At 40.9% G+C, this 26,471-nt stretch overlaps 1 protein-coding gene across 1 annotated transcript; it reads right to left on the reverse strand.

Annotated features, from left to right (window-relative positions):
- On the reverse strand, positions 1-25,152 carry PDILT (protein disulfide isomerase like, testis expressed). The gene is given in 14 exon segments (XM_066561143.1): positions 1-105; positions 1,816-1,905; positions 4,395-4,576; positions 5,943-6,063; positions 7,329-7,526; positions 8,481-8,606; positions 9,540-9,650; positions 10,235-10,372; positions 12,149-12,282; positions 15,153-15,359; positions 23,214-23,435; positions 23,562-23,616; positions 23,619-23,721; positions 25,136-25,152. Coding segments are annotated over 14 exon segments (1,773 nt in total). The 3' UTR covers positions 1-36.
- Positions 25,153-26,471: the final 1,319 nt, after the last annotated feature.

Below are 26,471 nucleotides of genomic sequence, written 5' to 3' on the forward strand. Positions count from 1 at the left end.
CCACAATCCTGAGAATGTTTCTCTTTCTCTGAACTATTAAAGTTCTTTCTCTGTTATTACAGTTTCCTTTTGGCTGAAATCCTCTTTGATTCCTCCCACAGGATCCTTTTAAAAAAGAAAATGCAAGAGGAAAATTGCTTATTACAAATCTTCACAAAGACTCTAGTAATTCTTTTAAAAAAAAATATTTTAAGATTACTTGAAATGCAGATTTTCATATTTTCCAACTAAGGAACGTGAGGTCTCGTTAATGAGGTCAGAAATAGTACAGCTGTTGCTAAAATGCACTTTGTTTTCAAACCTTTTCACTGGTTTATGGCAAAGCTTAGATGGAGCTTTATGTGAAGATTTAATGTGAACTTAGAATACCACGTGTGCTGATGGACACAAGACTGTGTTTCTTTGGCAATCTCAAAAGAAATACCCTATTTATCTTGTTTGTGTGTTTGTGAATGCCCTGAGGTGAGGATGAGGAATTTCTTCAAGAGGAGAGTTCGTATCAAGCACTGTACTGCAAATGGTCTAATACTGCAATCTTCTGGGAAAATGTGGTGGGTGTCAGGTAAGGGTGGAAAAAGTGAACAGATGAGAAAATGCCAATTACTTACCCCTTTTGCTACACAGAGCATGGTTTTGAGTGGTATTTTCTAAGCTGACTTTTTTACTTATTCTCTTATGTGAAATAAAGCATGAAGGAGAGACAGCAGAATATACAGAGCTCAAATATTGCATGTAAAAGACTGTGTAGAACTCAACATATCTGCTTGAAACACAGTACTAAGGAACATGCAAAAGGCAGATATCAGGTGTGGGCTTTGGGTATTGGAAAGAAGAATTTTGCAGTGATTGGGTGTCTGGTCCTGCTCTGCAGCCTTCTGTGTCCCAGTACTAGCTCAGTCATCTCTCTCCAGCAGTAACTGCACATTGAAGCACTGAATGCAGGAGAAAATCAAAGCCTCTGGTGGAAATAAGTCTGCAAAATTAAAACTGTTTCTCCACCCACAGCCAGTTTTCCTACCAGCTGAAAAGAGTGTTGATAACAATTGCTACCCTGTGATCCCACTTCATGCTGGGCAGAAAGGGCCCAGGATTCTTACACTGGGTGGACAGTGTCTCCATTTACATGTCAGGAATTTTTCTGTTCCCTGTAGTTCTCTGTGTGGAGCTCAGTCACATTGCTCACTTACCATGTGTCTTTTTGCAGTGAAGTGTCTGTGATTAAATAACAGGCAGCTGTGGGACAGCAAACACTTCTCTGGTCTGATTTACAGTGCAGAAAAAAGGGTCAAGGAACTGACAACAACCACAACCAGACTGCTCAGAGAAGGGACATCCTGTGCTTTCAGCTGTGTCCTTGTTTTAGGAGGAAGAGAAGCTGCACTGAATGTAACAGAATGAGGTGAGCAATGGGGATTTGAACAGCTCTAACTCTGACACTTAGCTGGGGCTTTGTTTTTTCCATCTAAAAAATTGTGAGCAAGTGTTGCTGCACACCTGCCAGGGTGCAGGCTCCTTTGTGCTTGCTGCCAGGGCTGGTGTGTGACTCGGGGATAACACCAGCAGTGGGGGATGAGGCTTTGTGTGACAAGAGCAGGGATGGGAGTGGGTGTGTGCCTGCCAGGCTGTGCTACAAGGCTGCGGCTGCTGTGGGGATGGCACCAGCCATGAGCTGATCTGAACTGCTCAGAACCACCCCAGCCCTGGCCCAAGCAGGGGACCAGGAGGGTGGCTGGGCTGCAGCCAGCTCAGGGATGTCTCACAAGCTGGGAACCTGCCTGGCTTACACTGCAGGTCAGGTCTGGATCAAATGCCTACCTCCTCTCCTGGCTCTGCTTTCGTCTTTCTTTGTTCTTCTAAGAATTCAGAAAATGCCTCCAATGTGTATTCCCCAGTATAGGCCACCTCCTGAAAAAGAATTAAAGTTAAGTACGTAACTCTGTACACAAAATTTTGGACATAATGGCAAAATGGGGTGGGGGATTTGGGTTCTTTAGACTGACCAAACTCTAGACTTTTGTGCTCAGTTTAGAAAGCAAGGACAGAGGCACAGCAGGTTCCAACATTATATGAAAACTGAGTGTAAAGAAAAATATGTATATTCCTTAGAAGAAAAGGATTTGGATAAAAATCAACCATTATTTTCTGGTATTAGTTTGGGATCCTGCCAGCTACTGACATCAGTGGGGTTTTTTGTACTTAACAATAAACATTGGTAAGATACTCTGAAGAGCAGAGTCTTTTAAGTGTCCAGCCATGCTATTCAAAACTGTTCAAAGATTTTGATGGAAATTCAAATTCTGGAATAGTTTTGAAATGCACTGTTGCACAGCTTGAAAGAAGAGGATGAAAATGAGCAGTGACATTAATTTTCTCATACTTCACCTTAAATTGGGGATTTCCTGAGGATTTTCTTCTGAGGAAGTTAATGAAAGAAGTAGTTTCAGTGTGTCTAGGCACCATATTATATTTTCAAGTTTCCTCCCCAAAAAACCTTTTCTCTCTGGAAGTATAAAAGGGTTTTGCACAACTTTTTTCTAAAAAAGTTGTAGAAGTTCATGTATGTGACACTGGGAATTGTCTGCTGTTATCTGAGTATTTAGAAATAGCTGGAGGACTATTCTCAGCTGGGTTAAGCTCACTCCCACTGAGACCAATAATGTTGTGTTACTTTATAGGGGCTACTCTTACACCTGATTTGAGTTCAAAGGGCTGTAACCAAAACACCTCCACACTGGTGAGTTCACTAAAATTGTACACTTTTTGTATACTGAAAAAATTCATTTTAATATAAAGTGTGGCAGCTTTGAAACTACTTTTTTTAATGCTTTTTATGTTTGTAAATCTAAGTTTCTCGAGAAAGATTATTTTATTTCTCCAGAGGCAATTAACATTATCAGCTGAGTCTTGATTTTTATCAACTCTGATGATGGCTGGAACCCCAATTTCTCAGAGCCTGAAGATCTGTAAAGCCAGAGGAGCAGCTGATTCCTGCAGTGGTTACTGGGGATGTGTGTCAACACTTTTCATTACACTAATCTGTGCATGGGAGTATGTAAAAGTTCTTTTTCTCACTTAACCCATAGAAACAGATACCTGCAGGAACCTGCAATGCCAGCTAAGTACAAGATGAAATCTCTGCACTTGAGGGAAGTAGTGCAAAAACATGATGCACAAGGAAGAACTTGAGATTTCAAATACCCTTTAATTCCAGAGTCTTTTTAATTATGACACAATCCCTTAATAGTTAATGAAAGTTTTTACTGTTTGGGGGCTTTTTTTTCTGTATTTGGGTTTTTTTGCAAAATTACATTTCTTTTTAGCATTTAAAGGGTTTCTGCTTTTCTGCTAGAAGACACTCACTCCTGTGAGCGTGCAGGACTGCAGTTCAATTCATCAGAAGTTGTGTATGCACATCTGAGAGGAGTATCTCTCAGAGATTAAACGAGGACATGGGTAAATGTCTCAGAATTTAATTTAAGTTTACTGCTAAGAAGAAAAATGAAAAGCTTAGTAATGCCTTAATTATAGTGGTATCTTTTTCTTTTTTTTTCACTTCAGCGATATTTTCTTTTTAATTAGATAATCTACATAGACGGAGAATGTAGCTATTTAATATTTTTTTTGCCTCCACTTTCAGCAGCATTTTCTAATTACTGTGCAACATAGCTGATTGATTAGGTAGCATATTGCAAAAATCATTGGTCTTGACAACAAATACTTATTACCAGTGGAGGCTGGGATACCAGAGCGAAGTAAAATTACTGGCTTAAATGTACAGTAGAAAGATTTTGATTTGGGTTTTGTGAAAATGTAGAGGAAAATAACAAGAGCAGTACCAACATTTTAGAGACATTTATCATACATGCTCTGGAAATAACTGGCACAAGTAGCTCTTTGAGAGAGCTTCTCTTGTCATGGTTTGAAGTAAAAAGGCACTGCAGTCATTGGGAGGTATCTGTAAATTCACTCCGAGCTGAGACTGTTGCTAGAACCCAACAAGCTGATTGGAGATGGTTAAACAGCAGCATGTGGTGCCCTGAGGACTTGTAGTGCAAGTGAGTAAATGATACCTGAAATGAGACAATAGAAGGGTTTCCCTCATATATAGGTTGAGAAAATAGAAGGGTTTCCCTCATATACAGGATGAGACAATAGAAAGGTTTCCCTCATATAGAGGATGAACCAGTAGAAGGGTTTCCCCATATACAGGATGAGACAATAGAAGAGTTTCATGTCTAATTCAGGTTCTTGGCAGCAATGCCTACTCAGAAGCCAGTGCTGAGCAGAAAAGACCAAATCTTTCCTAGTGACAGGACTCCTTTCTCCCTGTGACACCTGTGCAGGCACAGCCCCCTGCTTGCTGGGCCTCCCCGGTCTCCCCCAGAGGTTCTCACCTGGTGATGGGACCCGGCAGGGAAGAGCGTGAAGAAGGGATAGCGGTCCAGAGCCACGGCCAGGATGTCATTTGCTGTGACATCAATCTTTGCAATCATTATGTCTTTGTGGCTTTCATATTGCTCTCCCAGCTTATCCCAGACTGGCAGGAGTTTTCTGCACTCATGGGACCAAGGGGCATCTGCAAATTTAAGGATAAAATTATAAGGACACAGAAGTGCATGTGGTGGTGCAGTCACCGGGACCTATCTAGCCCTTCAGGTTAACAGGGTTTGTGGTAAATATCTGCTTGAAACCATTTGCCCTTCATGAATTTCACATTTCCATGTAGTGATAGTCATCCACTAACACATTTCTGATAGCAGTGCTGCTTTAGCTCTCTTTAGCCTCTTATGACTGTAACAAACACAGAACTTGGACTACTTTGCTGGAGGGGTGTGCCAGATAACCAGTGCCACCAATCTTAAGTCTTGCATCATTCCTGTGTTGAAATACTTGTCAGAACTACAAAATACTTCCTGCATAGTAAAATTAACTGTGCTATGCTAACAAATAAACTACACTATGTTGACTCTAGAAAGAGTTTGAGTCACGGTGCTGTTTTGACTCAGCACTGCACTGATGCAGGTCACCAGAAAAGCAAACTGCTGAGAGCTGTGTGTGTCCCTTTAAAAAGCTCACAACATAGTTGCCAATCCCTCAGTCAGGAGAACAATGCTCACACTTGGTTCACACAGAATTAAAATTTCAGGAGCACTTGACTGAATACAGTACATTCCCTGGCTTTCATTTCCAGAGGACTTGGTTCAATTCTTGCTTAGCTCATTCAGTTTGTTCATGATACTGAAATGTAAAAATTACTTGTGTGAGTGACACAGCTGCAGCCAGCAAGGAGGGTGGCAGGAATGTACTACCTTTAGGAATTTCTGGAATTCAGGGCAGTACAGCTAGTTGTCTATACTGCTGTTAATGCTGCATGTTTGCTTTACTGAAGGAGCTGAGGCACAAACTAATCCCTGCTGGCTGGTACAAGGATAGGGCAGAGGTTTCTTGCTGGAAAGAGTCATGTAAGGAAGCCACATCCCTTGCAGACAGAGGAGGAAAAAAAGAGTTACAATTTCCTAAACCACAATTCCTATCTGGGATTTAATCCTAGAGCATTATAATCAGACAATCTCAGTTAACTCTCCCTCTGCCCTTGGAAGACAGCCTGGCTCATGCTGTGCAACACGCTTCAATTGTACACCATGATGTTCCAGTGCCCTGTTGTCTTTCAATACAGAGATGTCAAATGGTCTTGACCAATATTTACTGAAGAGATGCAGTGCTACTCAGTGCAACACTAAGTCAGCAAAGGTATCAGAGCATTTCCACAGATATGACACAAATTTTTCTTCAATTCTTTCCAGAAACACTAAAAATTCACCGAGCTCAGATTCTGTAAAGTGCCAAGATTAGTTTGGTATATTAAGTATGAGCTTTCGTTTTTTCCTTCCAATTGATCATGTTATAGAAGTTTAAAATCTGAATTCAATGACAACACTTACAAAACATAACAAATACAGTCATGGTCTTATTGAAGATGATACTGTTGAAATTCTTCCCAACAAGAACTTTGACAGGCATCTTGTCCCAGTCTTGTGGAATTTCTTCACTAGGGAGATGTTGCTAAGCAGAAAAAGAAACATTGCTGTGAAAGTGCAGGGAACATTGAGAAACTGTGCTCTAGCTCAAGCTAATGTGAGTCTGATGGGACATTACCTAATGTGCTCTGTTACTGTCTGATAACTCTTTTCTATCATTACATCCTGCTCAGCCATGGTTCCACCTTCTCTCCCTTCAGCAGGAGCTGGGATCTCACACCCCAGAGTAGTTGGTGCTCAGAACTATTTGTCCCTCTCTTGAATACAGACTCTGTAGCAGACTGTCTGAAAATGATCCTTTGGAACACAGTTGTATTCCTTGTTCTGAATTCTGTTCCAATGTTCAGAAGCTGGACTACTGAACAGTTTATGTGTTGTGGGCTTTCAAAAATTATGTAAAACACACCAGGACGTGTTCATTGCTGCTTAAATCTCTGCCTTCACCACCAATCATGGTCCCCACATGACTTCTACAATTTCCAGTGCAGGAGCTGGGAATTTCTCTTCTTTAACACCACGGCACAGTAACAGAAAGGCTCATGTGCCCCATGGAAGCAGATCTTGGTAAGAAAGAGGCCACATCCCCTCTGCTTCCATCCTTCTGCTCCCTTCCAGCACTAAACACAGGATCTACCTACTCACATTTCTTAAATTCTGCCTGCTCTCAGACTGACTGCTTTATCTTGTCTCCCTGTAAATCACCCTGAGGAGCACTGAATAAGCACAGCATTTTAATGCATTTTTCACATGAGTATGATGATGCCTCATTATGGCAACAAATGCTGTATTTACCATTGGGAATGATCCCCCTGGGAAAATTCACTTTGCTAAACTTGCTTTAAACAAATACCAAATGTTAATCCCCTCTGAAACCGTCACTTTTTGATTTACTGGATTTTCCTGTAACCTTAAAATCTTTTGCAATGATTGTTTGCATCTCTCCCCAGCGAGGGAAAGGAAATATCTTCATTATAATATTGGAAAGATAGAGGCATAGGGAGGTTTTAAACCACTCAAATAAAACAGCTGGCGTCAGTTAAAATATTGGGCATAAATGATCAATCCAGGATTTACATTGGAGGACTTGTAGTCCACCTCAGTTGTTAAATACAGAGGGATGCTCAGTCAACAGCTGAAGATGGTAGAGGAATGAATTAGGGTGAAAGTAGATTAATAAACCAGTGATCACAACAGGACACTGTTCTAATTTAAAAAGGGGGTGCTCTGCCAAGTTTTTGCTGTGTTTTAGTTGGTGTAGTAGAGAACTGTCTCATTAAGTAAAGGACATACCTTTGCTTTTCCATGTAGGTAGCTCTGGCAGAATTCTTTCAGGTTCTCCACAGTCACCTCATCTGCAGGCATTTTGTACCTGGCCTCGCTGGTGAGATTGAGGATTCTCACAGCAGGAACATCAATGTCCCTGATGCGGAAATACTCAAAAATCCGTCCATTCCTTGCTTCATTAGTATCCACCCAAACAAACAGTATCTGGTGATAAAGAGAGAATCATGCACCTAGTTGGGCCTTCCAGCTTTGGTTTAGCCATTTTGGAGAAATGGATTGTGGAGCTTGGCAGTGGGGAAGCATCTAACCTTAAATTCAAGGAACTGTGCAGGATCATTTTTGGTCTGAGACCAAAACCCAGAAGCTCTGTGGACTTTATTACACCTTGATCCTAGTTAATAACAAATGCTAAAGCAGCCAAAAGTACTGAAGCTTTTCCCTCTGTCCCTTCACAGTGCTTTGCTATCACATCTTTCAGTAACACTTCTAAATTACCTCCCAATGTGCTTATTACTCTTCTTCATAAATCTTAACAGGACAGAAGAGCTGAAAGACCTGTAATCCATATGAATTTACCAATATGTGATATTTTTCTACAAGATGATTACTATTCTTCAGTGTCTCATGTACCTGGAGCAGGAGTAGCACCATGGAAAACCAAAATACTTGTGTGTATACTGCCTATAACTGTGTCTATACATGCAAACACGTGGCTGCAGGCAAGGCTATGCACATACCTTGCAATATTCCACAGGTTTTGTAGCTGCTCCAGCCTTTTCTTCAGGCAATATTATGAGATCCTCATGGTATTTCCTGGTAGAGCCAGAAATTGCCAGAATTTTTCTAAAACTACCTTTGGCTGGAAGTTGCTCCCAGAAAATTATATTTGTAAAATCTGAAACAAGTTAATTTGGAGCAGCTGGAATTAGTACTCCTCTTTGTGGTGTTTGTGTTTTAAAGAATCATTTCCAAGTGAAGTTTATCTTTCAGCTTGTCCTTAACAAATTCAGATAATTGTTACTGAAACTGTTTTTAAATGGTTTGGTAGCGTTAGAAGATGGACTGACAGCAGTGTATTTTTACCAGTAATATTGGTGAGTGGTTTTCCACAGATCTTTTGGCATTCCTATTTGCAAATCTGGATTCAGAGTTACAAACCTTTCCTCTGAATTGTGCAGCAGCAGACTGGTAGTTTTCGTAAATCTCATTGAATGTCTCCGAGTTCATTGGGGTGAACAGCAGGATGTGATTTTCAACAGGGACATCAAAAATCTTCACAGATGTCTGGGAAACAAAAGACTCAACATCTGCTCCGCTCTTTGTAGGCAGAACAGTGAATCAGAGGCTCAGCATATCAGTATCCCTAGGCTCTGCTATTGCAAATTTTACTTTTTAAGACTCAGTTCCCAGTCATTTCCATAACCATTGGATTTTGTTTCATTGTTTTAAAGCAGATAAAGTAAGAAGAATCAGCAGCTGATGAGGGTTTTTTTTTTTTTTTCTGTTCCAGGAAAAACCACATCGTTATTCATAGATTTTTACAGTCTGAAGGGATTGTGATCTTTAGTCTGACCTCCTGTACAAAACACACAGAAGAATTAATGCTGAAAGTAAAAGCTGGTGTTACCCAGGGAGGCCCAGCTGCAGCAGCTGTGGGGGCAAGACCTGTCTGGGCACTTCCTTCCCTTCTCGTGGCATCAGCAGCTGGTATCTCCTTCCCTGCCCAGGACTACCTTTCTTCTCATGCCACCCTATAAACAGAGGCAATGGGGTGTCCCCCAGGCCAGCAGGGATTTCCATGTCTTTCCATTCCTACCTGCACTAGCAACAATTACTGCTGGTTTCTTTCCTTCTTGCCTTGGCCCAGAGCTCCCTGTGGCTGTGTTGGGGAGGAATGTTTGGAGCCAGGATTAGGGACTGACCTTCCAACCTCCCACCCAACTTAGCTCAGAACTCACTGTTCCACCAGCCACTCCTCCTCATGACCTTCCAACACATCTAGGAAACACCACCTTGCCAGAGGGAAGCATCATTTGGCCTGGGTTAGACCAAGAGCTGGGTTCTGCTGGCATTTCTAGATGTGTTTAAGAGTCGCCTTGTCAAACAAGCAAAGACAATTCCCACTCCCTAAGGTGCAGAGTAGCTCCCTGGGTCTCTTTCTGCATGGATTTCTGTCTTTCTCACATAGTTTTTGCTAACACAGTGAAATGCACATACCTCAATGTTATATTCAGTGACCAAATCCAAGGTGAAGGTTTTGATTAGCCTTGTCAGGCCCAGTTTGCTCTGCCTACCATCTTCAAGCACTTCATTATGCACAGGTTTTCCCTGGACAAATAGTGAAGTTTGTGAGGTTGTTGGCCTTATCAACTATAGGAACAAAATGACAGGCTTTAAAAGCAAGAGGTTTATGATCCTCAGCAACTGAAATTCCATAGCTTGTAAAATGATTGTCACAGCTAGATTGCAGAACAAGATTACTGCTAAAATTCAAGGTACAGCTGACAGTTTTAATTTGTTCAGTAATGTTGACATACTGAAAGATCTTTCCTACATCGATACACACTATCTGTGAGATATGCTCACTCAGGAAATCATTGGTCTGACTACTTCCTAGTCTAAATATTGCTGCTACTCTCTGCAGTTTTGGTTTCATTGTTGGCCACTTCTGTTGTGGACTGGAAGAAATTTCCTGGTCAAAAGCAACACACAAAAAAAGAGGTGAATGTCTGCAAATCTCACTGAACTTTGGCAGCAAATGTTGATTAGAATGCAGATTGGAAATATCCAATATAATCTATATCCTGATCCTTAAGCATAAAATGTATATATAACCTGAAAAATTCCCAAACTGCCTTTCCAGAGCCCACAGATGTCACCACACCTTACCTGCTAGACTTTTGTACTCCTACCTCCTTAAACACAACGAGAGAGTTCCTTTGGACACCGTAGTGAGCACAGACATCCTCACTGGCTGTCATCCCAAAAGGCATCTCTGGCACATCTCTGGCTGTCTCACAGAAAACTTCCACACTGTCATTGTGAAGTTCCTAGTCCCAGAAAGAGTATTCATTAAGACTTTGCCCTACATCCTGCTAAGATGTGTAGGAGTTAGAGCTCCAGGTGAAGCAGGCCCCTAAAATCTTGTGAAGTAAAGAGCCAAGTATAATTGTAAAGTGGATAATGCTTTCCAGGATTACCTCTAAGGGGAGATCCTAGGAGTGCTGTGACACAGCTTGTGCTGGCTGGCCTGGGTCAGCAGGGATGGTGGGGGGTCCCCTCTGTCCTCCCTGCACTGATCTCATCCTCCCTGCCCTCCCCTGGCACTGCCACCCTCTGCAAAGCCTTCTGCAGGCTGGGAGGGATGGTGCCAGCTGCTCCCTGCACAGCTGGCAGGAGGTGAGGGATGACAGGAGGGCTCTCTGCTCACAAGAGGAGCTGACTGGCACATCTGGGGCTTTTGACTGAGTGCTCTTCAAGGCAGGGACCTTGACTCCTGCATCTGTCAAATAGTCACTCTGCTGTCCACCCTCAAACTAATAGTAAATAAGCAGGATGAAAGGCAACAGCACTTCCAGATTTGATTTAATCAATTATTTCATGCTAGATGAATAGTAATTTCAATGCTGAGACCTTCCAACACATCCTGGCACTCGTATTTGTGAGCAATCTGTGAGTAATAGAAGCCCAAATACAGCTCTTAATTTCCTTGGACACTGTTTTGTTGGCTTTTACCCATTAAATTTCTGACATGCCCTAGCTCAAGCTCATCTATTGTCATTTCAGCCCTGAGCTAAACCAGTGTCCAGTCAAACACATCTGCAGGCAATATCTGCTATCAGTGTGGTTCAGGGAACTCTCTGGCATCACTGTGATAGAAAGAGCTTCTCAATTTCCCCCAGCACTGGAAAACTGCCTTCCTTCCTTCCTAAATGGCTGCAAGCAGATTGCTGCAAAGCAAAATTCTGGGCACTGAGCATTTTCACAGTTTGTCCTGTTATGTTCTATGTGCTCACCAGCTTTGTAACTATGGGGCATTTTGGTAATGAATCCTGTTTTTCATATCCACAGAACTTGGACTGTCTGCTGTAGCCAGCACATTTGGGATATTATCAGTTCAGGTATGAGTCCAGACATTGTGTTTTTAACTGGGCAGAGAGATATCAGAATAAAAGTCACTTTAGTTAGAGAAAATCCTTGATTGAATTTCCAGATATTAAAGATCTCAAGGACACATTGAAAAAGCAGGAAAAAGCTGTTCCTGTTTTATTCACTCTGACAGCATTTCTACTGACTGTTGATCACTAGCATTCAGCCCAAATCCTAGGAACCTTATTCTGCTCTGGAAAATGGTAGAATTTGCTTAAGAGAGGACTATGTGTTTTGGATCCTATACAGTGGGAATACTTTGTGACTTCCTATCCATGCAGATTTGTCCTTCTTCACATCAGGAAAATTTGGGGGAGATTGGCAGAAGGCCTTTCTCTGAGGATGCAGGAAACACTGCTGTGACCAGCCAGAGCTGTGCAGACACTGCTGGAGCACCCTGCTCTCAGAAGCAGATCTCAGGGTCTCTGTGCCCAGGTACTGGTTAAGGAAATGTGCTGTGGTGTAAGATTCCCTTATTTCTGCCTCTGCTTGTCTAAAAGTGTGAAAAAATAGATAGAGACTGTTAAATTTTATTTTTCAAATGTGGAGAAAACTGAGGGTCTGCATTTTTCTGGTGAGTTCTTGGTCTTTTGGATGTGTGGGCTGTGTTGGTGATAGCAAGCAGTACATCCCAAAGCTGGAACAGAACCAGCCTTTTGAGTTTTCCAGATAATTACCCTAAAGAAGCCAATCACTGCTAAATCACCAGCTTTTATCATGGCTTCAGCCTGATCAGTAGAGTTGATTAAAACAGTGCTAGGTCCTGTTCTTCTTTTTACCCATGTAATAAAGGCTGAGGCTTTTCTGACTCCTGTGGAAGGAAAAGAGAGTTAAAATGAAAATCAAAAGGAATGGCAGAAATTTCTGTGCAATCTGAAAGAGGCAGTGGAGGTGCAGAGGGATGCTGAATACAAATGGACTTGGGCTCCTTAGGATTGAGGTCTAAGCTGACTGAGAGGGGGTTTGAGGTATCCAAGTTCAACCTCAGGTTCTATCACCATTTAAACTACTGTGACTCTAGAAGACTAACAGTGGATCAGTACAGCTTTTTCTGAGACCTCTGCAAATGGTTTTACGTCCAGTTAAATGGACATGGAGAATAGAGATGAGGAAATTCAGACAGGTAGGAAACCTGTCCTGCAAGATTTCATGTGTCCCAAAATCACAGTAAGCTATAAAGTGCTATCGACCTAAGGTTTAATCCAGAATGACTTCAAACCAATTGCAGATTTTATTGAACTGTTTGTTCAATTACATTAGGTGCCAAAATTGTTCCTTTGATGCTGCAGGAGGGATCTGATAGGCACAGAGACGTGTTAAAATTCCTCTGTGGGGCCATAGCATCACTTCAGTTTAGACATAAGAAACAAAGCTGAAGTGTCAAAGTTGTCATTTAGTTCTGGATTGTTCCATCTTTTGGCTTCCAAATTACTACTACCAGTTTTACTGAGATTATAGTCAGTCTGTTTATTTGGTAAATTGTCCTAAGCTTTCAGAAGTTTTAGAGTATTGAATCTCTTTTAAAATTACATTTTTAAACTATCATGTTTTCAGAGGAATTTGAGGCAAGAAACTGAGGCTCAGGCCATTAAAATCTTAGCCCTTTCATCTCTGTATGACAGACAGGCTTGCTGGACCAGAGTAAGGGTTAATTAAAATCATACATTAAAAAGAAAAAGTGTTAGAGTCAAGATGTATGGTACAAGTGGATTATCAGAGATGCAAGTCCTGATACTGTGCATTTTAGCAGTCTGACAAGATCAAAATTGAGTCAGACTGTTTTACTGCCACAATTTTGCAGCAGACAGCAAAGCAACTAGTTTAAAATACTTTCTTTTCTTTTTTTGAGTGAAGCAGGCAGTCATCTGCCCTGGAGTGTACAGGCTGCAGAACAAAGTGCAGAGCAGTATCTAGTGGCCACATAGTGCTTGACTTCTGCTGTCTAAAGGGAGAATTGAGGTCTTGTCACTTATGTCAGTGCTCTAGCCCCTAAGCATATTTTCTGTGTGGTTAATCTTTCTATTGAGTTCCTTTACTCAGCCTGTGTACTGGCAAATTTCTGACCTTGCAGTTGTGACTGATGATTTCACAAAGCCTAGAATTTGGCTTTCATGTTATGTCCATTGCCAGGGACATCATTCAAAAATTCCATCTTCCATAAAGAGTTTAATTTATTTATTTATTTAAGTAAGGTCTGCAGGTTTTTTTTGTGCCATGAAGTAGGTACCAAGTCCTGTATGAGAAGTCACTGGGTGGCCAGTGCACATTTCCAATTGCCAATGCTCAGTGGCTGAAAAGCCAAACGTGTATGGGAGGTTTTACTCAGTGTTGCACATAATCATTTACCCGTGAACAAAATGTAATTTAAGCCATTGTTGGTGGTACATGTGCTCCAAATGATTGGTGCTGAATGCCTTGTAAAAAGCACAGAGCAGCAGCCAGTTTCCCAATTCTTGCATCTTGCTAGAAAGTGTGCCTGAAATAACAACTCTCCGCTGCAGGGCAACTGTGTGTGTGCTGTTACAACTCTCTGTGCTCACTGTTTCACACCAGAAAATCTGTCAGGTTTACCAGTTTAAGAGAGGTTTTCTTGTCAATGCTGTAGATTTAATCAGAGGCTGAAGGTGGGGGCTTTTGCTTTCAGGCATCAGCCCCTCTAATAGAAGTTCAGTATGGCACATCACGCTTTCGGTGGCATTTGTGCAGAAGCTGCTGTTTGCACAAGTCTGGGTGCTGGGAACTTGGTAAGAAATTCAATAGCAAGGAGGAGCAAGTTGCTAAAAATACTGAAGATCAGGTTTCAGCAGGAGCCACTGGGGGCTCAGCAGTTAAAGATATCTTAGCACTGGGTTGTGTACAAGTTCAGGAGGGAAACTTTGGGTTCCTTTTTTGTTCGTTGTATTAAAGTTGTGACTCACCTCACCTGTATTTGCTGAGTACACCAAGAGGTGCTTGACCAAATCAAGCAATTTTTATCACCTCTGTAAAAGTTCATCATTTTATGAAAAACATAACCTTCCTTGAATGTACTAAAAGTGAACAAAAATGTTTAATAAGACCTGGGTTTCTGGGACTGCTCAAGTCTGTGGTTGCCTTTGCTTAATAGCTTTCTGTAAAATACTTCAAATTATTCCATGTTTTATTCTAAGCCACATATGAGCTCCCTCTGATGGCTAAATGGCAAAATTATTTTCCTTAGCTTAGGAAGTGGATCTGTATGTTAAGGACCCTGTGAATTCCCAGTTCTTTGTTAGATGTAGTGTTGCTCCAGCCTGTTTCTGTAGGCACACTGCCCATGGGAATTGCAGTGGATCAGCAGAGTAATGGAGCAGTTTAGGGACCCAGTTCTTGTTTGGCATAACTCATTAATGTTTATTGTAATAACTGGGAGTCAGTTGTCTTGTTGGGGCAATTCTGTACTTGGTGGAATAACACCAGTAATTAATTTGACTCTGTGAACTTAATAGAGAGAATACTCAGTTATGCCCTTGGAAGATGAATTCAGATTCAAGTGCCTGCATTGGTACAGAGGCAATTACATATTTAACACCATGGGCCAAACCAGCTTCCCACCTTGTGTATTTTTATCTGAGCATCTGTATTTTTCTTCTCAGCAGGGTAATAGATGGGTACATCCTGTCATTACAGATCATTATCTTATCAGTGCATGAGACAGTTTACCTTTGCAGTCTATGGGATCTTCCCTGCTGCCATTCACAAAAAATTTCACAGTAGGAAAGGCTTGAATATTAAATTCTTTTCTCAAGTCATGTTGGTGTGTCACATCAATTTTGCCAAACTGGATTCTTGGAGCTTCTTTTTTAAGCTGTCGTGCAGCCTCAGCAAATTCTTCAGATAAATTCTGAGAAGACTGAGATAAAGTAACATCTGGAAAAGGCCAATCAAAAGCAAATGGGTTACATAAGCCACAGTGTGAAGCTTTCTAGTGGAGGTTGTTGTGTCAAGCGCTAGCTGGAGGGTTTGAATAAGTCTTCTATAACTCAGAAGTAAATGAGGGATTATATTTACTTTGTATTGATGCTGGTTTTTCACACTCCAAATGTCCTTGAACCAATCACGATGAACAACCAGCAACATTTCAATATTCTTCTGTTGGGAAAATATGTGGAGCAATTAAAAAGTAATTTGACTGACTATGCTGGATATGAGTTTAAGAGAGGTGAAGGATAGAGTTAAATATTGCTCACATTAGGACTCAATGATCAGCACTTCAATGAGGCAAACTTTTGTAATGCAGAAAGTACAAAAGTACATGGAGGAGGGAAAGAGAGGAGCAGAGTGTGGTGTTTGAAAGGTGTTTGAAATATTTTTCAAAAATACATGTTTGAAAGGACATGTATTCCTCATGCTGTCCTGTGTGCCAGCCCTTCCCCAGCTCAAACGGCAGCTGTGTGTTTGGTGGAAGGAGAGGGGCCATCCTAGGCTGGGCCCTGGAGCTGTAAACTTATATTAACATAAAAAAAGGACAAGAGAAGGAAAGCAGGCACACAGACTGCTCTGCATTCCAAGACAAGTCAGAGATAAAGGCCTGGAGCTTTATATTTTTGCAATTTGGGTTGAAAAAAACCTGAATTTTGATTGAAATTGAGATACTCTGTCTTGTTAAATTTCTTTAATTATAAAGAACAAAACTTTTTTCTTTAGATTAGGCACATAAAGTTTTTTTGTTTCTTCAATAAACTTTGCAAATAGGAAGAGATGAAGAACATGCAGTTAAATTTGGTTTCATAAAATTGTTTGTTCTTTTGTGTGTATATGGGTGTTTTTGTGTATACACGTGTTCAGATATATAACTGTACAAGCACACCAAAGCATAAATGTAACAAAACAACTGTCTTTTGTTCTTTTACAAAATAGCAGATGTGAAGACATTGCCCAATGTGGTTATACCCAAAAAGTAAATGGACATTTCTGTAAGAGTTCTAATACATGAAAGATAAATCCATATTCTAACTCAGTGCTGAGTTACATTCCTTGCATTATTCATCATTATCCTTGCTCTGAATCCCAGCCATCAGTCATTTTCTTCCACCTTACTGTTGCAGCAAATGTGAAGATTAGCATCAAATAATGCTATTTTCTCCAAATATTGAAGTGATAGTGCTAGGAACTTCCACATCCAGTCACAGACAGACCCATCTTGGCAGAGGCTCACAGAACCCTGCACTGGAAGAGCTGCTCCAGCTGCTAATATGCCAAAGGGTTCCTGTTAGTAGAACAAACTTAGAGTCTGCTCAGGGGATACTCGGATACCATGTGATGAAGAGAAGGTGCTTCTCTAAATAAAGTAAATAAGCCTGAAGACAACAGTCCAAACCCAAATTGTGCTCTAATTGCCTCTAAAATTAGTGTTTCATCAAATAAGCTTATTATGATTTTTCAAAGAAATTTTACCCAAACTTTAATATTTTATTTCCAATTGATAAAAATGGTCTTGTGAACCCTTCCCTCATCAGGATTGTAATTTGTTATCTCCTAGCACTAAAAAAAGGGGGAGAAAATTATCTCCAGTTGTACCCGAATATGCTCTAGAGACAACAGCAGAAAACCTGCAATTCTGACCTGTCAATGTAAGAAATTGCCTGTCTACCCTATAAAAATACTGCTGCTTCTAGGGACACTGAGTGTTGAGCCTTTATGAAATATTTTTGCTGAAAATGACTGCAAAGGTGGACTATTCAATAAGACATGGAGTACTTGCAGTGCAATTTGAGAGTGCTGATACACAGAGACTGCAGGTGGCAGGGCTAGCCCAGAACAGTCACTGGGCTGTCCAAGAGAGAGGGTGTGTGGCTCTGGACAGAGCAGTAAACCCCACAGCAAACCAGGATCCAGCAGCTTTCAGCTAATTCTAAGTCAGTGTTTTACTGAATTAGCTGACTTTACCAGAGGCAATTTCAGTACAATGATTTTTTTTCCTAATAACCTAAGGTTGCACAGCAGTTTTACCACAGCTGGGAAAGTGGAAGCTGAAATGCTTTTTGCACAATGAAATAAGAAAGGGAAGAATAAACTGTTGGTGAAACAGAAGCTGAAGTTTCACAAATGTAACAGAAATATTAAGCTTAGACACTAGACATTTAGGTAAATTGTCTGGGAGAAAGAGGGTGTAGGATCCATTTTTCTCTGAAATATTTTAATTCCAAACAGATATTTTAGCAATGATTTCTTTTCACTGAATGGCCTGAGTAGTCAGAGTTGCAGCTAACTAGGAATGTAAGCAGCAGGCTTAGATAATGAGAGTTGGTGGAGTTAGTAGCTCTGTGCTGCAGCTGGGAGAAGTGCATGACTCCTGCAGTCAGAGACAGGAGAACTTTAAGTACCATTAACCTGCTAACTGTGAGACACAAGTTCAGTGAGTGAACAGCCAGATAAAAACTGTTTCCTTGGCTACCCAGAAATCATGTGGAAACATCCATCATGCACCTTTCCCCTGCTTTCCTGAGTGATTAGACTCCTCTTCAGCTCTCCATCAATTCCTTTTCATTCCACTCATTCTCTGTTTGCCTCCCAGGTGCTTTATCTTTCAAGTCGTTTGAGTGTTGCAGGAAATCATCACTCCTTTTCTTTGGAGCCTTTTCTTGAATTTTGTTTGGCTTCCTCTGGTTTAGATTTTTATTGACACCGATCACTTCAGGCCATGGGATGAGGAAGCAGCTGCTGGGGCTAAGGTGGCATCACAGGCTCCAAACTCGAGGAGCATCAGCAGGGAACAACAAAGCAGACATGGATAAGAGGCAGCAGAGCTGTGACAAGGTCACCAGGGAAGGCAGTGTGGGTGGCAGGACACCTGTGTAAACCAGTGTGCTGTGCCACAGCTGCCAGAAGGAAGAGGCCCTCCAAAGGCTGTCAGCTCAAGAACAGCATTGTATTAACAATGGGAGAATGTTTCCATATCAGTAGTTTTGTAAATAAAAACAAGGATAAAGTAAGGGTTTGAAAATTAAAAGTGGGAAGAGAACCAGAAATCCTGTATTTTGACTCTTCCCTCTTCAGTGCATTGACAACCTGAGTAAGCTGCTTCTTCTTTTTCATGGTGCAGTTTACTGAGCTAAAATATATTGAAATGTGGACAGATAAATCTTTTGCTGACACATGAATGTGTTTAATGACCCTAAAGAATTCCTGAAGTGGTTGTACATAGAAGCACAATGAGTTAATTTTCCTTTAGCTAATTGCTGGTGTCCTCCAATCTCATTATTCTGTCTGAACTGGTGGTTTAGGGATTGCAGCAGTCATTGTGAATGTGCCTGTTGTCCTGGCAGATACTGATTTCCTAGCTGTTAGTTTCTGACATGGTCACAAAACCATTTCAGCAGTCCCATTTCTCATCTGTGCAGGCTGCTTTTACAGTTGCACTACAGATATAAAAATTTCTCTGTAGAAGAGTCTTGAGATGAAGGATAGATTCACGTTTAACCTATCAGAGTAGAAGGATGTTAATCCTGCTGCAGTTGCAAGCTTGCTTGTGTGACCTTGAATTCTCCCCTTCTCTTCTAGAGTGAGATACAGCCATAACCTCTGGTGCTGACCTCTCTACTTCTTAACTGAGGAAATTTGAGATTTCCTTCTATGTAAACACCAGGGTCTATTCTAAATTTGGGTTAGTGCAAGCATTCATTAAAATAAGCATGTGAGAGACACCTACATGAGGGACCCATGCTAGTAAGTAATTCTGCTGCAGGTAACTTCAATTTATTCTTAATAACATCACCTTCAGCTTTTGTGCCTTAAAAAGGAGATGTTTGTCTTCAAGAGTAACCCTCATCTTGCCTATTAAATGTCATTATCTCAGTCCCAGGTTGCAGGAATACTGTGGCTAACCCAGTGCCTCACTAGATGTACAAATGTTCTGCTAGAAAAGGCAAACATCACCTTCTCAGAAATGGGAGCGTGCTTAGCACACAAAGCAGCAGCACAATATCTGCACCACTTGTGTGCTTGTCTTTAGGTTATCCCCATGTTTATCTAGGATCTGAAAACTTTTCACTGGAAAGAACAGCAGCAGACATTCTCAGAAGGCTGGGGAATCAAGCATTCACTGGGGTCTGTGGTTTTCCATGAATTCTTCTGATAAGTTGGAGGAAATGGTGTTAGCATGTGCTCTGAAGGCTGTGCTTTTGGCAAGTGTACAAACTTTATTCTGTCTGTGATAGGCATATTTGTTAGAGTGATTGAGACTTTTTATGGTGCTTATTTGCTTTTCTCTGCAGTGAAAGTCAACAGAGGGACTTCTATTCAGGCAGTGTAAACACTGAAACTCTCCCATGCAGGCAGCACTGATCTAAGGCCTACCTCTGATCTACCAGATCTCTGCTGGTGACGAGTGCTCTGAATTCCCTGTGCTCAGAAGCATTTGTGTGGAATTAAGATCAGTTTAGTGTGGACTGGGAGATGCCACAGCCTGCACCAGCAGAGCACTTTCAATTGAGTGCTGAGATGAGATGCTGGGCAGGACTCACACATTGCTGGGTGACGCTTGCATGGTTTTCAGGCATGTTTTGTTGCACAGAAGAGCTGGGATGAGAGAGGAAGAGCGCTGGGTTTCTGGGTCAATGCTTTGTTTTCACACTCAGTGCTTGCCCTGTGAACTTTGCCCAGCTCCAGAGGGATCCATGCATTGCCTGGCTGAAAGTCAGCATGTATTTATAGCAACCCTTCCTGAAGGAAGGCAGACCTGGGACACTGTCAGGGTGGAACTGACTGGTATTAAAAGGGCTTGGGCGTCACTGGGTAGAAAACGTCAAAGCCAACCTCACCTGACAAATACTGTGGGACTGGTAAGTAAATAACATAAAGCAACAGGGAAGGGTTTTCTTATAATTGACAGGTGATCTAAGGCACAGTCTTGAATGAAAGTTTGTAGCTCAAATGTTTCTGGTGTTGGTACAGCCCCAGAAGAAATCCCACCTTCTAGGAAGCCTGGGATTCCTTCCCACTCTCTGTCTCTGTGATCTCTAATGAGTCAGGAAGAAAAAGATCTCAGGTCTCACATTCATTCTGGATTTCTGAAGCTAATTCCTGGCAGCCTCACAGATTTTCTGGGTGATCTGGGCAATATTGTTTTCTCTCACATTACCTTAGTTTCTTTAATAGTTCCTTGTTGGTAGAGGTTGTTTATTTAGATAGACTTTTTAGAAGTAGGATATAAAGGATATAGGTTTATGGCTTTTCTGTGCAGGTCCCATCTTTAGTCTCCTTGTGCTGTGGCAATGAAATTATTACAGCAAATGAATCAGCTCATTCAGCATCATGGAGCCAGGTTTCCTACAGCCCAGGGCAGTGCCTCACTGCAGGACAGTTTTTCACTGCCCCAGAGGCTGTTCAGTGCCATGTCTCCAAAGGGAGCTCTCTACAGAGATTGAGGCCAGTGATTTCCAGATCATGGACCAGTGCTGTGGAGCTCATCACTCCCAGGAGTGAGTCCATCATTCTTGCCAGGGACTGTGGATGCCTTTATGGTTGTGGGGAAAGGCAATCCATGAGTTTTCAGTAAGGCCTTTGATCCAAAGCAGAGAGTGATGAGGATCCCGGGAGTAAGGTGTGTCTGGGGAGCAGAGCCTCATCTCTGTGTTTTGGAAGATGTGGTGGGGAAGGGAAGAGTCTGTTTGTCCTTCCCTTCTGAAGAAGGCAGGTGTGAGGGTGGTGAGAGATCAGAGAGGTCCAAGACTGCTCTGAAGAAGGGGCAAGGAAACCTGGTTAGACCCCCACATCCTTGGAGTGCCCAAGTCACTGAGCTACTCTGAACAATTCTTTCTCCATCTCCTGTCTCTTTCTGAATTTTTTCATGTCTGTTTTCTACTCATACTTGGTTGCAATCCTGAAGGGTGTTGCAATATCTCCCTGTTGATAATCTCTGCCAGCACCAAGAAAGTTTGTTTACAAACTCTCCTCTGACCTGGTCACTTGGATGCTGTGCTTTGAAACAGCTCTTACAATACAGAATGACTAAGGGTTTTTTTTTTCTGGTAAGTTACTTTTTCACCAAAATTGTGCATCTTCAGAGAAATAAAACAGTACACAACTGCAGATTGAATTTGGCAAATAGCTTTAAATACTCCACAATTAGTAAACAAAATCTTCCTAAATTTCAACACTTTCAGAAGTATCTAAAAATTTAAAACACTACATTTTAAATAATTTTCTAATGTGATTATTCTGAAAGATTAAAAACACTTGAAGTTTTATAACCTTGTTTCAGGATTAATGAAATGTTTGGTATGATCCAAACATATTTTGTTTCCTGAATCTGTTAGTGTATTTTAGATTTTGTTGTTGAAAGTATAAGTGTTTTCATTTCAGGTTGACCTACACTACATCATTATTATTATTATCTTTATTGTCTTCATTATATTCTTTATTTATGTTATGATCAGTTTAATTGTTTATTGCTATACTATCATATAGTATGTTATATATTCATATTAAAGTTAAATATTTTATTCTATATAATATGTTATTGTTGCTATTATATTATATTTTATGTTATACATTATATTTTATTATATTTTGTTTTTTTAATTTTAGTTTTTAAATTTTATATTTATTTTAAATTTTTTTAATTTTAAAATTTGTTGTTAATTTTTATTTATTTTTTATTTTTTATTTTAAATTTTTTATTTTATGTTTTTATTTTCTTTTTATTTATATAAAATATTTATATATTTATATTATATTATATTATTATTATATATTATATTTTATTATAATTATATATCAGCAGTAAAATTCACATTTGGTAGTGATGCAAAAGACCAAATTAGATGCACTTCTGCAAAATTAGGATATTGCCTTAATTTTGAATGTCCCTTTCAAATATGGAACAATTTGGGGTGTGTCTGGCACCTGCTGCCAAAGGGGGTCGGGTTTGGCAAGTGTTTGTGTAATTTAAGGTTAAGGGGATGTGTGCACTGAGTTCAGGGAGTTTGGCTCAGCAGAACAAGGTCAAGCCCAAGCAACAGAAATAAAGATTTTGCTGCCTTATGCTGATCAAAGGGTTCCTGCTAACAGCAAGCTGCTGGCCAGTGCAGATCCCTGTTTGGGGCATGGGAAATTATGCAGCACCTGAACTTTTAGATGGGTAACATCACAAGGATCTGCCTCTTGGCTTTTGCCTTTGTGATGTACTTGATGGCCAGCCCTTATAACAAGGTTAGTTATTCAAAAACCCCACCAGTTTTGTCCCCCAGGAGGAATGAACATGAACCTTAAAAGAAGGACCACAAACCTGCCTCTACCTAATCAAGTACTCCTTTTGGGGAAAAAGAACAATATAATGTAACTACAGATATCAAAACATTGTAAAAAGACAACCCCTAAAGCCCAAATGCTCACAGAGGAGAGATGGATCCAAAAAATCTCATACAAAGTGCTGATGAAAATGCAAGAGGGAGAAAAGCACTCTCTGATTAACTTTTGTTTGGTTGGGGTTTTTTTTTAATATGTTTTAGCCGTCACTGCTGTGAAACACACACTTGCAAAATTAGGCTGTGGAAGCAAAGAATGCTAACTCAGCACAGTCTTATGCAGCAGACTGGTATTTAACCACCCCAAAAAAGAATAAATTACTGCAGTTACAATCAGAAATAGATACATAGAGGAAACCAAAACAAACAAGGACTACCAGGGGACAAAGCAATGGTAAAACAAGCATTCTTGAGTGCCCCAACACCAGCCATTCTCTGCAGAGCCACCAGGGTGAGAGGGGAAATGGATACTCACAGAACTTCACCAGGAGGTATTTGGTTTCCTTCAATGCTCTGTCAAAGTTGCTCTTTTTCAGCAAGAGGACGTGGTTCTCCTTCTTTATTTTGGGGAGCTTGGTTTTCTTTAGCTTTGCTTCACTTGGGCTTATGCTGTCTGCTGCCAGGAAGCCTGTGAGAAACAGCAATAGAAGAAGGGAAAATGGATGTCTCTTCATCTTGTCCTGCCTTTATCCAGATACTGAGAAAGAAAAAAGTGAAGGAGCATTAAGGAGTAGGGTTTGCTGCTGAAATGTCTGCAGCTGTATCAGCCAAACCAAGAGGCTGATAAGGTTGATAAGTTTACCGCCAGTGGAGCCAACTGCACCTTTCCATGGGAAAATTAAATTAATTAAGTACTTCCTCATCTTTAGTAGTGGTTGTGGGAGGCGGAGAAGTTGGGAAGAAGTATGGGGAAGTTGGGTTTTCTGTGTCTGAAAATAAACAACCCAGGGAGAAGGTGAGAGAGCACAGGAGGAAACACTCGCCTGCAGAAGCACCCGCGGGTTCCAAGTGTAATTAGACACCCTTCTCTTGTCAGGGCTGCAGACAAAGCAGCAGGTCAGGTACCTGGGACAGTATTTGAGGGCTGCTCCTCTGCCTAGTGTTTGCTTGTCTCTTGCACTTATGGATCTACTAATTGTGGGACTGAGAGTGTGCTGAAGTCAGGGGAAAACTCTCATTTCTTTGCACAGGTAACTTTAATGTCTGTAACTCTTTGATGTCTTGTCTGTGAGGCTCCCTTCTGTACTTAAGGGCCAAGTTGTAGCTCAAGTAAGCTACTAATTTGTGGTTTAAGCCAGATTTTGCCATTGGTTTTCAGTGGTAACACAGTTTTCTGTGCAATAAATGAAAGGGGCTACATGTACCAATTCATCCTCAGGATTGCAATCAGCTGTGCATGTGAACTATGAGGCCTCCTCAGACAGCCATTTCAGAACATTTAAAAAATATCTTACAGAAATATTGAGATACTGGAATTCCTTCAATTTACCATGGAATTATTTCTGTAAACACCTGCAGGTCCATAGTTGTAGTAGAAATATCTTTGACCCTTAAACCCTGATAAAATTTGTGAACTTTACCCCCAGAGCTGTAGCTGGTAGAGGAGACCAGGCACAAAGGACATAGCATTTCAGTGGCATGAAGGACAGAGCTGACTTGAAAACAGGTGGGTCTGGATTAGTAGAATCAAGAAGAAATTCCTTCAAAAATGACTCTTTCTTCTTCTTGGGGAGTAAGAAGTATTCTTAGCACCTTGTGCCTTTAGGAGACTTTTTATTCAGGAGGGCATCACTAAAAAGAAGGAATGTTCATTATGGGGGTTGATGTGGTAGCCTCCATTTTCTGTGGGTGAAGGATCTTGGGGGGCATATTGCTGCAATTTATTCTGTTTTCATGCCTGCTGTGAGTGGGGCTGGGTTTCCAGCAAACTCTTTTCTATGAGGCTCAAAAGCTTTGTGTTGTAATGCACCTTGAGATGTGTTCCATTAGTACTTGCAGAGCGTGCCTAATGAAATCAGGAGCTGTGTATTCAGGCTGCTTGCAAGATAAGATCACATAAATACAGATTCAGCAATCAGGTACTAAAGGAGAAAAAGAAGCAGAAAGATAAGAGTTTCCCATTTGACTTTGTGGTCTCTTTCTCTTCATAACAGCTCCTTTTCAAAGATGTCTTTCAAGCAACATACTAGTAAGGTTAAAAAGCATCTCTCAGAATTGCAGGTTAAAACTAACAAGGCCTGTTTGAGCTGGGCAGGCAGTGTTTAAGCTCAGAACACAGCCTAAGGCTCCCAGAACAAAGGTAGGATGGCAAAACAATTTGCTGAGAGAGCTGGTGTTCCACTGTCTGCCACTAAAACAAATAACCATCAACTTAAATCCCTCCTGGAAACCTCCTACCAGGAAACAGGCTCCATCGTGGAGAGGGTTTCTAACCTCTATGTCCTGAAAGGAAACTGCAGAAAAAGGAGGATCATACAACAGTCCATCCTGCCAGGACAGATTTGCAATGAGGAAAGGAGTGAAATTTAGTGGAATTGAACTGGTGGAGAACAATGTTTTCTTTTAGACACAGAGCAGATAAGATCACATTCTGTGCATTTCTTCATCAGTGCTAGCTAGCTTTGGCTTTCTTTTTGTGCTTTGTAGTTTGAGACCTATGGGAAATCTGCCCTCTGCAGAAGTCACAGTCAGCAGGAGACACTGGATTCAGGATCAATAATATTCTAGAGCCTTCTGCTTAGTTACCACTCACACCATGTGGCCAAGAGTCATTGAGTCAAATATGTGACCAAGAGCCATTGAGACATGCCTGACATGTGCACCTTCTGCCTCAGTTTCTCTAGTTTGCCTCACAAATTGCAGTGATTTCAGAGTGATGCCAATTACTGTTATTTATTGGCATTGAGCACTGGAAGCTCTCACTACACCTACTCTTGCAATAAATAATGCAAAGGTGAAAGTAAGTGCATAGAATCACTGGGAGACAGGTATGTGCTGCTGGCTGTTAAATAATGACAACATCATGTCACAAAAAGGTTTAAAAACAAAGCTGATTTAATAAAATTTGGGGGAAAATTCCCTTAGGTATATGGGTACACCCTTAAGGATTTAATTACACTCAAATTTATCTGATGATTCAGCTCCTGTGAGTGAAAATGCAGTTTTCTAGACTTTCAGGGTTGGCCTTTAAATACCTGTGGCATTAGCAGTTCTGTCTCTTCCACATGTACCTGTGTGTTGTATAGGAAAGACTAGGAGAAGCTGGAAATGTTGGCACTTTCTTTGCAAGTTTATTTTACAACATGTGTCTTTTCCCAAGCTGCACAATTCAGCTGAAGTGCAAAGCAAATGGAAATCTTTGGCACTTTACCTTTGCTCACCTACTGTCTATTTTGAGTTTATTCCATGCCCTCAAAGAAAATAGAACTCATTAGAAAACAAATCAGAAATTCATCAGTTTTATTGGTCCATAAATTCAGTGTGACTCGCCATCTAGTGCAGGTTTAGGGCATAGCATAATTACAGAGACAGTTTTAAGTCAAGGTGATAGTCTCCTAAAACACTTCAAAAGTAGTGGTATTTCATTTCTGTAAGCAGGCAAAGTAATATAAAATTTACAGGAATCCAGACATAGATATTGATAAAAGGACTGGCAAGTGAAATTTTAGAGATGAGATATGAGAGTCATTCATCAGCTGACAAAGTAAAGGAAAAATATTCTAATGAAAAGGAG

The sequence above is a fragment of the Molothrus aeneus genome, chromosome 16, assembly GCF_037042795.1.
Source record: "Molothrus aeneus isolate 106 chromosome 16, BPBGC_Maene_1.0, whole genome shotgun sequence".
Classification (NCBI taxonomy): domain Eukaryota; kingdom Metazoa; phylum Chordata; class Aves; order Passeriformes; family Icteridae; genus Molothrus; species Molothrus aeneus.